This window comes from Tachysurus vachellii, chromosome 3 (genome assembly GCF_030014155.1).
Source record: "Tachysurus vachellii isolate PV-2020 chromosome 3, HZAU_Pvac_v1, whole genome shotgun sequence".
NCBI classification, from domain to species: domain Eukaryota; kingdom Metazoa; phylum Chordata; class Actinopteri; order Siluriformes; family Bagridae; genus Tachysurus; species Tachysurus vachellii.
The window spans coordinates 5409664-5429663 of NC_083462.1; the positions used below are offsets into that span (position 1 = coordinate 5409664).

General features: G+C 39.2%; 2 protein-coding genes across 2 annotated transcripts in view; both read right to left on the reverse strand.

Moving 5' to 3' along the window:
* thbs3b (thrombospondin 3b) overlaps positions 1 to 10813 on the reverse strand; it is a 13892-nt gene extending 3079 nt beyond the window's left edge. The window contains exons 1-17 of the mRNA XM_060865484.1: positions 10541 to 10813; positions 8863 to 9069; positions 8222 to 8475; positions 6442 to 6544; positions 5856 to 5882; positions 5013 to 5095; positions 4845 to 4896; positions 4540 to 4688; positions 4122 to 4259; positions 3761 to 3835; positions 3466 to 3618; positions 2054 to 2164; positions 1850 to 1957; positions 1600 to 1759; positions 646 to 764; positions 418 to 470; positions 140 to 333 (exon numbers count right to left, since the gene is read on the reverse strand). Of these exons, the coding sequence (XP_060721467.1) occupies positions 140 to 333; positions 418 to 470; positions 646 to 764; positions 1600 to 1759; positions 1850 to 1957; positions 2054 to 2164; positions 3466 to 3618; positions 3761 to 3835; positions 4122 to 4259; positions 4540 to 4688; positions 4845 to 4896; positions 5013 to 5095; positions 5856 to 5882; positions 6442 to 6544; positions 8222 to 8475; positions 8863 to 9069; positions 10541 to 10628 (2074 nt within the window). The 5' untranslated portion in view covers positions 10629 to 10813. The remainder of the gene's footprint in view (positions 1 to 139; positions 334 to 417; positions 471 to 645; positions 765 to 1599; positions 1760 to 1849; positions 1958 to 2053; positions 2165 to 3465; positions 3619 to 3760; positions 3836 to 4121; positions 4260 to 4539; positions 4689 to 4844; positions 4897 to 5012; positions 5096 to 5855; positions 5883 to 6441; positions 6545 to 8221; positions 8476 to 8862; positions 9070 to 10540) is intronic.
* Positions 10814 to 18048: 7235 nt separating this feature from the next.
* mtx1b (metaxin 1b) overlaps positions 18049 to 20000 on the reverse strand; it is a 12042-nt gene continuing 10090 nt past the window's right edge. The window contains exons 5-8 of the mRNA XM_060865501.1: positions 19621 to 19803; positions 19373 to 19449; positions 19133 to 19290; positions 18049 to 18781 (exon numbers count right to left, since the gene is read on the reverse strand). Of these exons, the coding sequence (XP_060721484.1) occupies positions 18558 to 18781; positions 19133 to 19290; positions 19373 to 19449; positions 19621 to 19803 (642 nt within the window). The 3' untranslated portion in view covers positions 18049 to 18557. The remainder of the gene's footprint in view (positions 18782 to 19132; positions 19291 to 19372; positions 19450 to 19620; positions 19804 to 20000) is intronic.

A 20000-nucleotide genomic window follows, 5' to 3' on the forward strand; every position in this document is an offset into this window, starting at 1 on the left:
ACATGCTCTATCTATCTATCTATCTATCTATCTATCTATCTATCTATCTATCTTTTTCTTTGTGTGTGTGTGTATGTATGTGTCTGTGTATGTGTGTGTTGTAAGAGGTGTGTGTGTGTTTGTGTGTCTGTGTGTGTACCGTCTGAGTCTTTCTGGTTAGGGTTGGGGATGAGTCTGCAGTTATCAGGCCCGGGATAAGAATCGTCTGGAACTCCATCGTTGTCGTCATCATCGTCACAATCGTCTCCAATGCCGTCGTTATCCGAGTCAACCTGAGAGCTGTTGGGGATTTCAGGGCAGTTGTCCCTCGTGTCCTGGAGACCGTCGCCGTCACTACACACAGTTAGCAGAGTTGAGGTGTGTCATGAACTTTAACAAAAACTAAAAATAAGCCTGGAGTTTAAGTGGGAAACTCACGTGTCCTGGTTAGTATCACAGATGTCTCCCACCAAGTCATTATCAACATCCGACTGCCAACAGAGATGTTACAGAGTTTTCCATTTACTAATAAAGACAAAACTACACAAGACATATCATTTTAAACCAATAAACACTCAGTTCTTCTGTTACAGGATATGAAATGCTGCTAAATGTTATTTGACTTGACTAAAATTGTGTTTGGAGTTTATAGACGTAAGCAGACACCTGAGTGGGGTCGTTGACCTCAGGACAGCTGTCACACGCGTCTCCCACTCCGTCGTCATCGCGGTCCGTCTGCATGGCGTTGGGAATTTTCGGGCAGTTATCCAGCATGTTGGGGATTCCTGCGAAAAAATCATGGGAGTGTCCAAGAAGCGTGAAACAAAAGAACAAATCAGAAAACACAAGGACAAATCAGAAAACATGACAACAAATCAGAAAACACAACAAATCAGAAAACATGACAACAAATCAGAAAACATGACAACAAATCAGAAAACACAACAAATCAGAAAACATGACAACAAATCAGAAAACACAAGGACAAATCAGAAAACATGACAGCAAATCAGAAAACATGACAACAAATCAGAAAACATAACGATCAGAAAACATGACAACAAATCAGAAAACACAACAAATCAGAAAACATGACAACAAATCAGAAAACACAACAAATCAGAAAACATGACAGCAAATCAGAAAACATAACGATCAGAAAACATGACAACAAATCAGAAAACACAACAAATCAGAAAACATGACAACAAATCAGAAAACATGACAATTCAGAAAACACAACAATTCTGACAGAAAAGTTATGTATAGTTTGCAAATAGAATTCTTACCTCTGATTGGTTGAGACATATGTCACTCAAGGTATACAGTTTTCTGATTTGTTATTTGATGTAAGCACTATTACATTTACATTTCTGTCATTTAGCAGACGCCCTTATATCCCGAGTGACTTACATTTTATCTCATTTTTATACAACTGAGCAACTGAGGGTTAAGGGCCTTGCTCAGGGGCCCAGCAGTGGCAGCTTGGTGGACGTAGGAATCAAACTCACAACCTTCCGATCGGTAGTCCAACACCTTAACCACTAGGATACCACACTACTACTATTAGAACACGGTGCTAATATTTTCCGGTGTAACAGCTGGTCATGTGACTCATACCGTCTCCATCGATGTCGTTATCACAGCTGTCTCCCACGCCGTTACTGTCCGTGTCCCGCTGATCTCCATTTGGGACATTTGGACAGTTATCACACGCATCACCGTACGAGTCAGTGTCTGAGTTCTGCTGGTCCTTATTGGGCATTAGACGACAATTATCCTGCAGAAATACACTCACTTTCAGTCAAGATTAAAGCTCGGTTTTCTCTGCTTCATTACGCCATGATCACTGAGATAAATGCATAATGACCTCCATGTTCTTTATTCCATCTCCGTCCGCGTCTTCGTCACACTGATCCCCGAGACCGTCGCCATCCGTGTCCTCTTGACCAGAGTTCGGAGTGGAGCCACAGTTATCCTAGAAGGTTGCGACAAACAAACAGAAACACAGAAATAGAGTTAAAATAAAGGAATAAACAACAGTAATCTGAAGATGAAGGACGGACAGACGAACCGCTCTGCAGTGTTTATCGTTATCGATGCAGGGAAGCGCTTCATCTGGATAGCCATCGAGGTCAGAGTCGACGCCGCAGATGTTCCCGTTCCCTGCAAACCCCACGTTACACTGAGGCAGAAGTAAAATAGAGTTTGTGTAGAAGATTAAACTACCAGAAAGAGGAGAAATAATCTGTTAAACTGAGCAGATGAAATAATAAAAAAAGTCAATATATATTAAGAATGCTAAAACGATATTTTGATTAAAGTTAGTATTACTCAGACTTTCAGTTTTTAAACCTGCCACCAAAATGTAAAGACCAATATTAAACATGCAAATGGAGAAAATATTAAATAAATTGTAATGTTTTAATTTTTATTGTGATAATAATAATGTTAGCCCCATGTCACATTTTTACCTTACACTCCATCCACACTCGGATATCACTGAATAAAAACTGGGTCACATTGCAGATGAAATAGATGTTAAAATTTCTATTTGGTTGGGGAAAAAAAATCCCAAACTTCCATTTAAACATCCCACAAAGCCCCAGCACATTATATCCATAATAAACCACACTGTGTCAGGGACAGCTTGGACATTTCTCCGTTTCACCACCAGAGGGCGCCCAAGACTTCACCTGTTTTCCTCTTCCCCTAATTAATCTCTCTCTCTCTCTCTCTCTCTCTCTCTCTCTCTCTCTAGTGTTTTTTGGTGTTGTATTGTGTTCCTTGTCTTTGCCGGATTTCCTTTTCTCAATAAATCACCATTGTCTGCTTTAATCCTGCATATCGTCGCTGTCAGGCGGAATCCTTGTATCTCCAAAACCGTTATTTTTCAGGAAATTAAAAAAAACGCCGTACCTTATCTGAGTGCACAGGGTTTAGTCCGCGTTGCAGTGGATTGTCTTGCGCTAAATTCCTGTCCTCAGACGAGCACCAGAACTAGCTGGGGTCAAGATTTTTTTTCTTTGAGACAAAAGACATTTACCTCAGAAGACGTGTTGATTCGTTGCGACTCTTCTTGAGGAGAAATATGCCGTGAAGCTCTCCCGCGGAGTGAGGAAGAGGTGGACAGTTGAAGTGTCCAATGGAGTTATGAGATTTGTGCTCAAGCTATTTTCAAGACTTTAGATTGGTTAATAACTTGTAAAAATAACAGACCCACGTGGGGACTGACCAATAGCATCGATATGTGAAAAAATATGAAATTGACCAAATTTGGACATACAAGGTTTCCACCCCACATCAACGAAATGTCACTTTCTGCAGGAGACCAAGTTTCGATCCTCATCTCTGGGGATGTCATTGCTACAGTGTTTGCAGTAAAGTGTTATAGAATGATAACATTTTTAAGAACCAAAACCTGATTAAAGGTTTCCAGAGTTTTGTACTGGACTGAGCCATGACCACATGACACCGAGTTCTCACCACACAGGAGACCTCACTGCTGCGCTCCATCACACAGTGAGCGTTGACGTCACACGGATCGTAGCCAAGCAGATCGCACGTTCTCCTGAGAAAACAGCCCGACGTCTGATTCCCCACGAAACCCGACTTACACGGACCGCACTGAAACGAACCCTGAGACACACACAAACAGAGTATCTGCATTATCGTTACCAAACAGTCAGTTTCTAATGACATGCTCTTATGTTTAAAAAGACAAAATGATGTCACAGAGCTAAAAACAGTCAGACGTAGTGTTTCGTGAGTGTTTAATCACCGCTGTGTTGATGCAGACGGAGTTGGGGACGCAGGCGCCGGTTTGTGCCGCACACTCGTCTATGTCCACACACTCCTGTAAAACACACACGCACACAAACAAAATCAGGGGAGTGGTCACATGGCTGCTACAGGCTGCTAGCTGCAATTGTTTAAATAAGAGTAATAAGCTTCATGATCAAAGTAAATTATAATAAAAAAATAATAATAAATGTATTTATTGACTCATGACTCTGGTCACCCCACCTCTGTCCTCCCCCCATCCTCGTTACCACCCCATGTCTAACGCACCCCTGATCTTGATGAATGGACTTGAACTGTCTGACTCTTCTCACGTTAAAAGAGAGACAGACAGATCAGACCTGTATGTGGTTCCGGGCGAAATCCATGCCGACTCCACTCAACTCAGGCCCAGAGAACCCTGGTGGACACGACTCACAGCGGAACCCCTTCACACTGTTCACACACATGTGAGGAGAGAAACATGGCTGTGCCTCACACTGAGAGAGAGAGAGAGAGAGAGAGAGAGAGAGAGAGAGAGAGAGAAATGCACAATAATACTGCATATAAAACATGTGTGTGATTTGTGTGTGTTTTAGAAGAATCTTGTCTTGGCAGTGTGTGTGTGTGTGTGTGTGTGTGTGTGTGTGTGCGTGTGTTTTAAAGGAACCATATCAACGTCCTGGCAGTGTGTGTGTGTGTGTGTGTATGTGTTTTAGAGGAACCTCATCAATGTCCTGGCAGTGTGTGTGTGTGTGTGTGTGTGTGTTTTAGAGGAACCTCATCAATGTCCTGGCAGTGTGTGCCGTTGCCTGTGGTTCCTGCAGGACACGAGCCACACCGATACCCTGGAGACTCCAAAACATCTACACACGCAACACCGTCATAGCACGGCTTAGACTGACACCGAGACTGAGGCTCATTGAAACCTGAGAGAAACAGATATATATATATATACATAGAGAGAGAGAGAGAGAGAGAGAGAGAGAGAGAGAGAGAGAGACCCTAAACATTAAAATTATCCTTTTCTCCTTTCTTGATTGGACTCTGCTTTATAAGTGATATTAGAGTTTCCCATCACTCACCACACACTTGACACTCCAGGATGGTGTTCCTGATTAAAGACATCTCCTTGGTCTGAAATGAAACAACAATGCAACACAAAACTGTTACACAATTATTACATGAGTATTCTATTTCACTGAACTTCACCTGTGTGTGTGTGTGTGTGTGTGTGTGTGTGTTGAGCTCACCATTTCCCTCATGTCTTCTCTCAAATTCCCCATAATCTGATTGAAGATGATCAACTGACCAATCAGAGCCTTAGTGTGATCACCTGAGGAGAGACAAGAGAAAGATGTAAAAGAGAAGAAACAAAGTGAAGAAAAAGAATAAATCATAGCTTCATTTCATGATGACCTACAGTCCTGTTTAATACAACAATTAAAGCAGTTAATAGAAGTATAATAAAAATGTAATAGCAGGTGGAATATAGATGTAATACAGCTGTAATAACAGGTATAATACATCTGTAATAAATGTGTAATACAGATGTAATAGCATGTGTAATAGCATGCATAATAAAAAGTGTAATACAGATGTAATACAGGTGTGATAGCAATGTAACGTGTAATTTCAAGTGCATTAACAGGTATAATATCAGATGTAATAACAGGTGCAGTATGGATGTAATAGCAGTTGTAATACAGCTTTAATAACAAGTGTAATAGCAGGTGTAATACAAGTGTTGTGTGATAGCGGTGTAACAGGTGTGATAACAGGTGCAATACAGGTGTAATAACAGGTGCAATGCAGGTGTAATAGCAGTGAAACAGGCGTAATAACAGGTGTAATACAGATGTAATAGCAAGTGTAATAAGTGTGATAACAGCTATAATACAGGCGCAATAGCAGGTGTAATAGCAAGTGTGATAATGTGTAATAACGTGTAGTACAGTTGTAATTGCAGCTGTAACAACAGGTGATATACAGTTGTAATTCAAGAGTAATAGCAAGTGTAGTACAGTTGTAATTGCAAAAGTAATAACAGCTGTTATACAGATGTAATAGCAGGCTTTTATCACAATGTTACTCACCCAGCAAGGTGTTAATGTCACTGCCCACTGCAAACATTAGATACATTAGATTAGATATTTAGACAAACATTAGACAAACATTAGATTAGATGTTTTAGATAAACACATCTGTCCAATGAATAAAGAAACATTATTAAGGTTTGTAACATGAATGTGGTTTAAGTTCATAAGTGTAGTACTGCACATGAGCAGAAGGGGGCAGCATTTCAATCAATCAGCACGGAGCAGTGAGTACAGCTGTAAATACACAGAATGTACACACATTCACTCCTTGTGCTATACCTGTGTTGTGTAGTGTTGTTTGTACCTGTGTTGTTTAGTGTGTGTACCTGTGCTGTGCAGTGTTGTGTGTTTATCTGTGTTGTGTAGTGTGTATTCCGGTGTTGTGTAGTGTTGTGTAACGTTATGTGTGTACCTATGTAGTGTAGTGTGTGTACCTGTGTTGTGTAGTGTGTATTCCGGTGTTGTGTAGTGTTGTGTAACGTTATGTGTGCACCTATGTAATGTAGTGTGTGTACCTGTATTGTGCAAGTGTTGTGTGTGGGTGTGGGTGTGTGTGTACCAGTTCTGTGTAGTGTGTGTATACCTGTGTTGTGTTGTGTTGAGTCTCCCTGCAGTGAGCAGTCAGTGAGGAGCCCAGCTTTAGGGAGAGAACCACCAAGAGCCAGCTTTAAAGACTCCACTGAACCCTACACACACACACACACACACACACACACATGAGTTTTAACATATACAGAATCAGGAATCAGGTATTTGACACACATTCACTCACTAAAATCAGATTTTCAGAAGTAGAAATCATAATTGAACTCATCTCACCACTCAGACTCAGTAAGGACCTGAGGCCTACAACTGGTAATATAATAAACAAATAAAATGTGTTGTTATTTAAGAAATTGTTTGCCGCAAGGAGACGTTTCTTTAACATTCACAAGATGGAAGGAGTCTCCAGTGTCATTTAATAACAGGTCATATAACAGAGATAGAAATAAATAAAATAAAATCACTCCTAACGAAAGAAAAACAGACAGGTCTTTTTATCTTTACACGTCTCATTATATTTTAGACGTGTCCAGTTTTAAACACATAAATAAATAATTTAATAGATATTTCCATATCCAGTTCTTCACGGTTGGATACACGATCTGATTTCCGATATCTGATGTTTCTTCTCCGACATCTGATCCACTATCATTAGCTTGTATAAAGGTCACAATGGTGTTTGAGCTGTTAAAAAGGGTCTCAATTCTCCTAGACAGGTCACGGGGATGTGTGTGCTGTCTGATCTGATCTGAAACCAGAGAGGAAGATAAACCAGAGAGGAAGATCAAAGATGAAGCGAGATAACAGAACAAAGCTTGTTTTTTGTCCATTCACTTCTTATCTCAGTCCTAACTGTCGCCGCTCACATCCGAGCGGGATAACGTTTCCCACCGTCTTTACGGCTCTGTTGATTATCAGCTGGACTTTTAAAGGGGAAGAAGAAAAAAGCATGAAGTATTACCTGAGAAATGACGAGACAGATACAGCTGCAGGACGTTCGTAACAGTTTATTAAATAGCGGCTCAGAGTTCACAGCAGCCGTCTCCGTCCTGTAACCTGTGCTTGAGCTTCTATAGGAAAATTCTCAATGACAGCAGTGAAACCTCGACTTGTCCATGTCTTGATATATTTGATGCTGTGAAACATAAACGTGCTAGTGCCTGGAGTTCCTGATCTGTAAGCTCATTTCTCAGTCATTTCTTCACTGGCTATAAAATCTATATACGTTAAAAAAAAAATAAAAAATTCCAACAGTAAAGCTGGTGATGTTAATGATGTTACTAAATCTGAAGCATACATATCTGTTAAAGTTACAAAGAAAAGAAAAGAGAAAGAGAGAGATAAGGCAGAGGGAGAGGGAGAGGGAGGGACAGAGAAAGACAAACAGGCAAAAGAGAAGAAAGAGAGATGGACAGAGGAAAAGAGATGGGGCAAAGAGACAGACAGTCACTGAGAGAGACAGACACAGAGAAACATTCATAGAAATATAGACAAATAAAAGAAATTCTGAATAAAGTGTTAATCTCTGTGAAAACATTTGACTGTTACGAACCGAACACTAAAGATTCCTTCCATAAAAGTGAAAGAAAAACCATCTCCTTACAGAACACACCACAACACAGAGTTTTGTAATACAGGCCCATGTGTAAGTACGACGTATCGGAACAGATCAGCATTAATATAACCCTGATGTGCAGCTACTAGAAAACTAATCAACACCTTCTGACCAATCAGAATACGGAATTCAACATCACCTTGGTATAAACTGATCTATTCACTCAAGTTCAGATTCAGTTAAAGACAATTTCTCAGACTCACACCTGCATTCGGGCGAAATTCCTTTCTCCGCTCCGGACCTCCACAGACTCCACCTTCTGAGGCAGCTTGGCCAATGAGGGCAGCCCGTGGGCGGAGTCAATCAGACGACAGTTAATGTAGAGCTCAAAGCTGATGTGGCTCTTTCTGAGTCCGCCCACTCTCAGGATGAGGGATTGGCTCCGACCGTCAGAGAGGGCGGGGTTATGCAGATTCAGCGAGTGGAGCTTCCCATCAGAGCGCAAATATCTTACTAACACTACAGAGGGACAGAGAGAGAGAAACAGACAGATATACAGATAGAAAGACAGACAGGCAGAGAGACAGAAGTGGAATATGCAGTGACAGACAGGTTGACAAAGAGAGACAAATACAGGAACAGTGATTCAGACAGAAAGAATGACAATGGAGAGACAGACAAGGGAACAGAGAGAGGAATGAAAAGACAGGCAGACAGAAAGACAGAAGGACAGAAGGACATCAAGAGACATGTTGGCAGGGTATAGACAGACAGATGCAGGGGGGGGGGACAGACAGACAGTGACAGACATTAAGTTTGATGTAGATATAATTAAAAAAAAGTGAATAGGATGGTGTGTGTGTGTGTGTGTGTGTGCGTGTGTGTGTGTGTGTTGTCTCCCATTACCTTTAGTGATCTTGCCGATGACGGTGATCTCCAGGTATTTCTTGCCGTCGTCTTTGCCGTAGATTCCCAACAGCATACCTCCCAGTTTAGGCGGGAGACGGAACGTGGAGGTCACATACACTTCCTTCATTTTCTCCAAACCTCCCACCAAATCCTCCACCGCCGCCGCCATCCGAAGGCCACCGCTCAACGCCAACGCATCGATTACTGCAGCGGAGACGTGGAGGTTACCAGCACCAGTACAGATAAACTGTAACATTTACACTGTTCTTCTAGATTATAGCTAGATTATAATAAAGGCTAATGAAGGTTAAGAGGTTAACCTTATTAATAGGTTAATTAAGATGATCAGTCTTACAGAACGGGTCAAACATCTTCCTTAAATGTCATATTTAATGTTTGTTTGTTTGTTTGTTTTGTTTGCAGCAAAACACAGCAGGCTTCTTTAGGAATTTCTGTCTTAAAAGTGGTGTAATACAGTGTTTTGTTTACTGACACACCATCATTTTGTTGTATTGTGTTGTAATATTGGAAAAGTGATTATTTATCTGACTCACAAACACTCAAAATAAACACTTGTATCAGGAATTTGTGGAATAATAAAAACAAAATAACTTATAAATAAAATATGTGTGTAGCGTATATCACACACACAGACACACACACACACAGACACACACACAAACATACATACACACACGCATACACACACACACACTCACACACACAGACACACACATACAAACACACACAGACACACACACACACAAACACACTCACACACAAACATACATACACACACACGCATACACACACACACACTCACACACACACACACACACACACACAAACATACATACACACACGCATACACACACACACACAAACATACATACACACACGCATACACACACACATACACACACACATATACACACACACATATACACATACATACACACACACACATACAAACACACACAGACACACTCTCACACACACACTCACACTCACATACACACACACTCACATACACACACAGACACACACACTCACACACAAACATACATACACACATGCATACACACACACTCACACACACACACATACCCCACCGGTTAAAGCTAAATTATCTAAAAGAAATCATCTAAGAATAAATAATAAGGACATTAATAAAAAAAAATAAAAAAAAAAACAATATACAGTATATAATATACAATAAGTGTGGGAATAGAAGAGAATTAGTGTACATGTTAAGTGATTACAGTAAGTAGCAAAGAAAAAGGGTAAAAGGAAGAACAAACTAGAACAAGAACAATAAACAAAAACCAAACAGGCTTAATAACAAATAAATCCATTATATTTCCAGATAAAATAAATAAATCCAGATTTTATAATATTACAATACTATGTGTAATGATATAATAAGATGAGTTAATAAACCCAGACAGGGGATATAAACTTTATATTTAATTCTACACTCTATATAATGCATTATGTATGAATTCACTACATGCTTCAGCTTTTCTTTTTTTTTTCTTTTTTCTTTTTTTAATAATTTGCTCACCAAGTTAACTCTGTGACTTAAATGTGCAGATTTAATATCCTAAGACAATAATGCAAAGGTGTTATTTTAGGGTGTAAAGTGTGTATAAAGGTGTTGTATTGAAGATCCTACCTTTCATTTCCGAGCAGTTTGTGGGATGAAAAATCAGCGCCACGTGCAGAAAAAGCGTCATTTTCGAAAGTAAAGTCGCTCCCTCCATCCTGCTGGAAAACAGAAGCGTTTAATGAATGAAAAAGGGCTCTGAAAATCAAATCCTCGTTTATTCACAGCTTTCTGAGGTTTGGAAGCAAGACCAGCACAACTCAGGCTGAACTGAGCAGGGTTGTGGAAGGCCATAAGGGACAAAATCACGGCAAATTCAATCCCCAGTCATGTTCAGAGATATGAAGTGTAGCTAGAGTAGATTTTATTCTTTAACTCAACAGGCTTTCTTTCTCTTACATACACACCCTGTGTTACATGAAGGAGTGGGAGGAGTTTGAATAGTCATTAACGCATAAAGCTTCATATAAACCTTGATTCAGTTTGTGTGATCGCGAATCAGTCATTTATGCAGAATGACACACTGTGAGATCTGCTGCTTGGTTTGGGAAGAATCGGGATGTAATCAGGATGACAAATCAGGATGTAACAATCAGGATGAAAACATCCAGGATCAGGATGTAACAAATGATTAAAATAAAAAAAAGAAAGAAAAAAAACCCACACATAATGAACCTAATGTCAAAAAGTAATCATTTTGTTTTGGCAGCTTTAAATGAAAAAGGTGCACGCAGAAATGAATTTAAGAGCATCGAATATTCAAGATTTTATTTAGAGACACTTTACCATATCGGTGATTATGCAGTTTGCTCAGTTTCCACTTTATGTCTCTATTTAATTCTGGGATGTGCAGCTACACTGCAGTCAAAGCTGCTGTTATAGAAAATTAATCAACACCTTCTGACCAATCAGAATGAATGTTAACTACCAACTGGTCAAAACCATGCAGCAAACACAACATTCAAACTCAAACAGCATATACAGCACACAAAACTCACCAAACTGAATAACTGCAGATTTGCTAGTTTTAAAACATCATCCCGAGATACATGCTTTAACATTTGCCACATGTGACACAGGAGCACTGATTCGTCACATCGGCAGCATTTGCTGTCCTGGATTTAAACGATCGCTTCTCTCCTCTAAATTAGAAACAGAAGCTGAGCCTGAGGGGATGATTAATGATGTCCAGACGGTGAGACGACAAACGTTGTCGATCAATTTACCGCTGGTTTTACTCTTACTACGAGTGCAAATAAACAGGTTATAACATTTGACTCAACACTTTTTCCTCAAGATTTCAACTTTGTTCTTAACATTTGGGGACAAATACAACTACAACTGTATTGTTACATGCTGTAATGTCTAATATGATCTTTAATTTACACTGGAATCTAAAGGTGTTAAAAAGATTTCCTAAACACATGGCTATTTATATATTTGTACAGCGTAAATAACCTTTAAGGAATATCTGAAGAAGGCGAATCTGTTAGCTAATCACTTTAATAACTCTGTAAACATGCTCACTCACTTGCTAACTTCCTGCCTTCAAATTTCAGAATGTAGATGTTTTGATTGTTTAGATTATAAATGTTACCACACACTGATGAATTCTCAATTCTGATTGGTCCTGAGGTGCTGGTTATTATTTTGTATATACTGTAGCAGCACCTCGAGCTCACGGGTTTATATTAATGCGCTCGTCCTTATACGTTACTATTCGTGAGATGGACACACTAATATTATGTGTGTAAAATGAGGAAATCTGTGAGGAAATGTTTGTTGAAAATCAATGGAAGGAGACTACAGTGTCAGCTCTGAGGTAATGCTGTAACTTTATGTTATAACAGCACAGAAACAGAAGTTTATTGTTTGTAGTTTCTCTGTGAAGCTAAGCTAAATTTTCTAAACAATTGATAGAAAACTTGGAGTCATGCTGTTATAAGAAGTAACTTCAGGATAATGACAGTAATTGTTTCACAGGATTTATTGATTATTTTCCCATAATTGCACATGCCATTGTGTTTTAATTTCTACCTGCTATAAAAAGCAGTGTCAGAAGAAAACATCTAGGTGACAAACCTGTGTTTTTGAGGTTTTCTTTTAGATGACTAGCTTCATCATATATCATTAGACCTGACAATAATACAATCATTAGACAATATGTGGAAATATAATTAGACCTCACAATCGCAACTTTTTATGGATTATGGATTTGTGAGATTTTGTGTGTTTTGTGTTTTTTGTCTCTTCAGACAAAAAAACTCAAACTTGTAGATTGTTTTGGGACAGAAAGTTAGAGAAACTAGTGTTTTCTTTCTGTTACCTTTCTTATATATCCCCAAAGAACGTATGTCTGTAGGTACAAAGTGTTATTAGTTGTATAACTTGCTTCAAATACTTCAATATGTGCAGTTTGTTTGTAACCTGTAATGAACATAGAATACTACAAGGCTAATTGCGCTAGCACGATTACATGTTTTCAGTATGTTAGCATTGGGCTAATCGTTAGCTTTTTAGTTTCTTCTCGAACGTATTTTAAGCATGTAAAAAGAAGAGCATTTGCATTTCTGTATTACAGTTTCACAGAGCATTATTGATGGAACATGTTAGCTGTCGGTCAAGATAGAACCAGCTCACACTAGGATAAGACAGAATAGTATTATTTTCTGGACAAGAAAGCATCATAAATATCACATGCTGAACTGTAATTTACTTAGCTTTTTTTTTTGCTCGTCAGTTGTTGTTTTTTTAGAAAAAAGAGAAAAAGTCATCAGTAGTGTAAATCAGATGAGATGTTTTTATACTATTTGTCATTCTGAAACTAAAGCCCATAAAATAATCCCTTGAGTGACTGTACACATACTGTACACACACACAAGCATGCATGGACGCACACACACACACATACACACAGAGAGTTGGCATGACATGAAAATAAGCCATTCTTCTTCTTCTTCTTCTTCTTCTTCTTCTTCTTCTTCTTCTTTACAAAGATGTAAAGAAAAATACTCCTATTTTCTATCTAATTACCTATTAAGGTGTTTAATATGTCATGGAAACTGTCGATTTGGACGGTGTTACTTATATATTTAAAAGTACTTATGTTTACCTCAGACATATTGGTCACATGACCAATCCCCTTCCTTTATTTCATTTAGGTTAGAGGATATTGTACATCAATAAGCCTTGCACACTAATCCACAGCAGCAGCTAATAAAAAGTGTGAGACAGTCCTGCTTCTTCAGTGAGCGTTTTATCCTGGTCAGAGTCTGTTCCAGGAACTCTGAGATGCGTGTACAGGGCGTCATGCACACAAGTTCACACCCAGAGGATAATCCACATGTTTTTGGACAGTGTAAGGAATCCAACACACATACAAACCTTCATGCAGCCAATAAGCTGAGCTCAGGATCAAACCAGTGACCCTGGAGCTGTGAGGCAGCAACTTTACCCCGCTGTGCCACTGTATGTGAGATGTGAACCTGTAAATCTCACACACCCCAGGAAGTGTCTAGACCAGATGGAATGATAATTGGTCTACATACTGAAGAGACAGATGAGGAAGTCCTTCAGGCTGTCTGTCCTACATGAAAAAGAGAAAAAATGTTTTTAAATGTGTAGAAAATCACTTTTTGGCACTTGGTCATTTCTTATCTCGCTTGTCTTACTAATGTCTAAGTTTTGCACTGCTGTTGAATATAATTTATGATCCACTGATGAGAAAAAACTGGCCTGTGAAACTTGAGTCTTTTTCAACACAGTGACAAGAAGGCAGAAACCTGTGAAGATGTGGCACTGACATGAGCTGTGACATCAGACGTGATAGGTACTGAATTAAATGTGTTAGGTACTAAATTAAATGAGGCAGGTACTGAATCAGATGTGTTAGATACTGAATCAAATGTGCTAGGTACTGAATTAAATGAGGCAGGTACTGAGTCAGATGTGTTAGATACTGAATCAAATGTGCTAGGTATTGAATTAAATGAGGCAGGTACTGAATCAGATGCGGCAGGTACTGAATTAAATGTATTAGGTACTGAATCAAATGTGGATGGTACTGAATCAGATGTGCTAGGTACTGAATCAAATGTGCTAGGTGCTGAATCAAATGTGCTAGGTACTGAATTAAATGAGGCAGGTACTGAATCAGATGCGGCAGGTACTGAATCAAATGTATTAGGTACTGAATCAAATGTGGATGGTACTGACTCAGATGTGTTAGATACTGAATCAGATGTGGTAGGTGCTGAATTAAATGAGGCAGGTACTGAATCAGATGCGGCAGGTACTGAATCAAATGTAGTAGGTACTGAATCAAATGTGGAAGGTACTGAATCAAATGTGGTAGGTACTGAAACAAATGTAGTAGATACTGAATCAAAGGAAGTAGGTACTGAATCAAATGTGGCAGGTTCTGAATCAAATGTGGCAGGTACTGAATCAAATGTGGTAGGTACTGAAACAAATGTAGTAGATACTGAATCAAAGGAAGTAGGTACTGAATCAGATGAGGTAGGTACTGAATCAAAGGAAGTAGGTAATAAATCACATGAGGTAGGTACTGAATCAAATGTGGTAGAAACTGAATCAAATGTGGCAGGTACTGAATCAAATGTGGCAGGTTCTGAATCAAATGTGACAGGTATTGATTCAGATGTGGTAGTTACTGAATCAAATGAAAAAATGAAATGAATATCAAAGACAATGCATTAACTGGCAACTTGTTGAAGAGTACATGGTGAGTTCAAGTTTTCTGGTTTTCTTTTGTTATAGGAAAATAATCAACTTGAGTCTCTCTCTCTCTCTCTCTCTCTCTCTCTCTCTCTCTCTCTCTCTCTCTCTCTGCTGTTAATCATAGCAACACTAGCCAATCATCATCATCAGTGAGCTCATGTATGCACCTTCACACCCTAACCATTACAATGACATGAGACTGGAAAGTAATCGGGGGAAAAAATACGTGTGAAAGCTGCATATGAGGATCATTTCAAGCATCAAGTCTGAATTTGGATCTGATGGTTACAAACATATCGATAAATTAATTACAGACCGTATAAGTTGTTCAAAAAATGATATCCCTGTAGTCATTATTGGGTTAAAAGATTTGTATGAGCTTCTAGAACGTTCTGTTTAGATGACGGTTTTCTGGTGAGTTCATATGCTTTGTTAGGCATGATGACATGTTTAGTCTGTACATCATCGTGTTAAGTACAGCACTACATCTTACTTCTTTTAATCTATTTACCACCTGTTAACCTGGAACGAGTTCATGAGAAAAATCTCTTAAAGATTTCGAAATATAAACTCTATCGTACTGTACGACTGCACATGTACTTTGTGGATAAATGCAAATAAATGTAGATGAATAAACATTAATATATAGATCATCAATTAATAAGCGTTATTATATGTTTTTCTTGACTGATATCACTTTCAGTGTTCTCTTCTTAACAGAAAACTTTTCCAGGTCAAGTGAAAAGAGTCAAAAAGAGTTTGAGGATCATTTCAAGCATTTAGTCTGAATGTGGATTTGATGATTACAAACATATTGACAGATTTATTACAATTCATTTGTGGAGGTTTTGACAAAAGATCTTCATAAACATTGCATGTAGAGGTTTCGTTCCTTTGCAATAGCATCCAGGGTCAAGTAAAATATTCTCAGTGTCATGTAGATGACTGAATGATGAGCACGGTTCATCTGCTAAGGAACAGCTGCGTTCATTAAAAATAAGTCTTTATCATCCTCACCAGGAATAAATATTTATACGTCAGCTCTGCCGGTTCTGTATTCAGCAGATGGATCATGACAACGTTATGGGTTTTGGATCAAGACCTCCAGTTTGAGAATGTCCTGGAAAGCTTCACTGTGTTTAGAAGTGAGAAGGAAGTGAGCTCATGTGTAGGTTACTTAGCTTGGGCAAAAATGATAAATAAAATAAAAGCTCGAGTGAAAGTGGTGAGATAACGGCTTTAGATTAGAGATTAGATTCTTTACCCACAAGGCATTGCTCTCGTCCTGCAATGTCTATTACAATCAGAATTCAAAATGTTAGAAAAACTGAACGATACTGAAGACCTGTGATTAAGTCAGGGCTCACGTTCCTGACTAGCGCTGAGGAAATGCTGAGAAAGTTTAAGACTGTGATGCTTTCGTTTCTTTATTTCTAGTAGCAATATTCTCAGGGAAAATGGGTGGGCAGATCAGGTAACCTTGCAGTTTGTATTACTTCACTTCTTCTGCCTGCTTCAAGGTACTGATCCGTCACTTCCTCCAGGACGTCATCATCACAGGTTCATCCGAATCCCACTCACTTTCATGTGTGTGGGACATGAGCACAACTGTCATAGAAAGTCAGTAGGAGCTCCAGAATAATCATGTGCTTGAGATTTCACCGACTCAAGCAGTTTCAGAATTATTTAAAAAAAAAAATTACATTTCTGGCAGCAACAATCACAAAAAACCTCAAAAACCACAATTTTTATGACTGAATAACACAGCAGTAAATTTGAACCTGCAGAAGCAACACACACACACACACACTCACACACACACACACACGCATCACACTAATGGGTTATAATAAAGCAGTGGTCTTCACTATTTTTTTCATGTGAGCCACACTGATAGGACAAAGTCAATAGGAGAGCCACTTTCACCGCAAAGTATGCCAAGTTATTCAGTCTTAAATAGCTTATCTGCTTAAATACATTGTACAATATATACATGTGTACTGTAAACACAAGTTGTTAACTAGCATGAAACACAAACTAGCTTCTGGCAGGCCGCCAAAAACTGGCTATTGCGCAGAACGCAGTGAGTCAGTGACGAGTCAAATAATATATATAAATATAAATTAGTTTTTCTATGCTTCCCTGATTGTTTTTAATGTTATTTAAATGAAAAATAAATTTTAACCACATGATCATATCATCGTATTATTTACTGCCATGCGAGCCGTATATTAAAGCTTGGCGAGCCGCAGGAGGCTCCCGAGCCGTGCAATGAGTAACACTGTAATAAAGGATAATAACTTATGAAGCTGTACAAGATCAGAGAAACTTTCCCGTTTAAAAGGTTTTGAGATTTAATCTGCTCTTTCTCCATAAGTGGAATTAAAGAATAATCGGTCAAATGTTTAGAAGATTTAAATCTGGTTCACCTACATGCACTACGTGTGAATCAAAATGATCGCCTTCACTCGGCTAAACCGTAATCGTATCACTGCCGAAAACAAACAAACAAACAAAAAAAATTTGAACTAACCTAAACGCATTTTAGCCCACAGTCGTGCACAAAGAGATCGTTGTGAGAGCAGGAAAAACATCGCTTCAGTTGATGCTTCATTCTGATTGGTTCTTTGGTGGCATCGGTATCATTAACAACAAATATAGCTCCGCCCACTTCAAAAGAGTTGCAAGAAAATGAAGAGGAAAAAAAAAACTCGGAAATCTACTGAATAGAAAAAACTCAAAACAAAACAAATACTATTCCTTCACAGAAGCTTTAGATTAAAAAAGAATCATTGTATAAAAGTGAGTTTAAATCCAGCACAAAGCAGGCGAAGAAGTCTGAACAGCTGTTGGAGCTTTATTCTGTGAGCTAGTTAGCGAGAATAGCCATAAAACTACAACTAGATAGCATGCTAAATGTGGTTAATGTGGATACTAGCAAGAAGCCTTTTCACTAATTGGGAAGAAGGCAAAAAAAATAAAAAATCATAGCTTTTGATACAGAACATTTAATCAGACACAAACAAATTAAAAAAATGTTCATCAGATCATGAAAAAAATTCATGTAACGAGAACTGAAAAATAGGTTCGATATTTGCTCCAAAAAAAAAGCAAAAAAAAAACCGTTAGAGTTCAGATCAGATCTGAATCCAATCAAGAGATCAGACAGAAAGATCTGCTGTGATGATGTCATCGCTACAGCTCAAGAAAAATGCTAAACATTTATTATTCTAAAACAGATTTTGTAAGGAATTTACAAACAAGCTCAGAAATACTTTAATACTTGAGCTCAGGATTCCAGATTCATTCAGAATATACAGTTTTCTATATATGTATTTTTTTTAAGTCACTCTTCTTCTTCTTCTTCCTCCTCGTCTCTGTGGTCACGGTGAGGCTCGTCCAGCTCCGACCGTGAGCTCTGGATTGTGAGGATGCCGCTGAGGACGGCGTAACCCAACATGGCCGCCACGGCAAACAGCACGGACAGGATCTGGTTACGGCGCTTGTGCGGCTCGTTGTCGAAGTCGCCGCCGCCTTCGGTGTGAACGCCAGCTTTTCTGCTCTGAGCTTCTGGAGGGAAAAAAAAAAAACTACGTGAATAAAGTGATGAAAGAAGAATTGGATCTTTATCTTATAGCTTTAATAGTGAGTAAGAATAAACAATGAGGTAGTTTATTAGAGGAAAGTAATCAATAGGAGGCGGGTCAGATGAAGCAGAGCTACTACATTTCCTATAACAACATAACATCTTCCAAGCAAATTCTTCACAATACACTATTTATTTAAGTGGTTTGTGTGCTGCCCAATTCTCTTTGTAAGGTGTTACTATAGCAACGATATTACAGCAACGATATTAACACTTTCTGCCCGCTCAGACTGCCGTGTGAAGAATATCACAGCAGAGAAGTTAACCGCGCGAACCTCGGCTGTCTGAGGGAAAATACAGCAGCAGGATGTTGGAGCAGAACTGCGTCAGGTTCTCTAAGGAGTTCAGGTGCTGCTGGAGTTTACAGTTGGGGAGTTTAATCTTCAGCAGTGGAGCGAGGTGACCGAACACGTAGGCATCCAGTGAGGACGGGCTGCAGAGAAGAGTGACACACTGATCACAACAAGGAACACACGCGCACACACACACGCTCACACACACACACCCAAACTTACGAGTCACCGAAGAAGAACTTGTGTGAGCCGAGTCTCTGTGAGAGGAGAGTCATGCACTCCAGAGCATCCTGGTAAAGCTGATGATGATGAGAAGAAGAAAAAAAAACTTATATTATTAAAACCTATAATACTGTATGTATGTTCATACTAATAGTATGTTCAATAAATTATGGATAAAAAAATTACAATCCTTACAATTCTAGTTATAATCGTAATAATCATCATCATCATCATCATCATCCTGTCACCTCTTTCTCCAGCTGCTCCTCGGGCTCCAGTACGACGTCGCCTCTGATCAGCCTCAGCCTCTCCATCTGCCTCGAGTGCATGCGGCCGGGCAGCAGGAAGTTCAGCGGGAAGGCCGTGTTTTCAGCGTACCAGTGTCTCGTCACATCTACGTAGTTTTTAGCATCGACCCACTGTGTGTAAATCTGTAGAGGGAGAGAGAGAGAGAGAGAGAGAGAGAGAGAGAGAGAGAGAGAGAGAGAGAGAGAGAGAGAGAGAGAGAGAGAGAATGAGTGAGAGAGACAGAGAGAGAGAGAGAACGAGAAAGAGACAGAGAGAATGAGAGAGAGAGAGAGAGAGAGAGAGAATGAGTGAGAGAGAATGAGAGAGAGACATAGAGAGA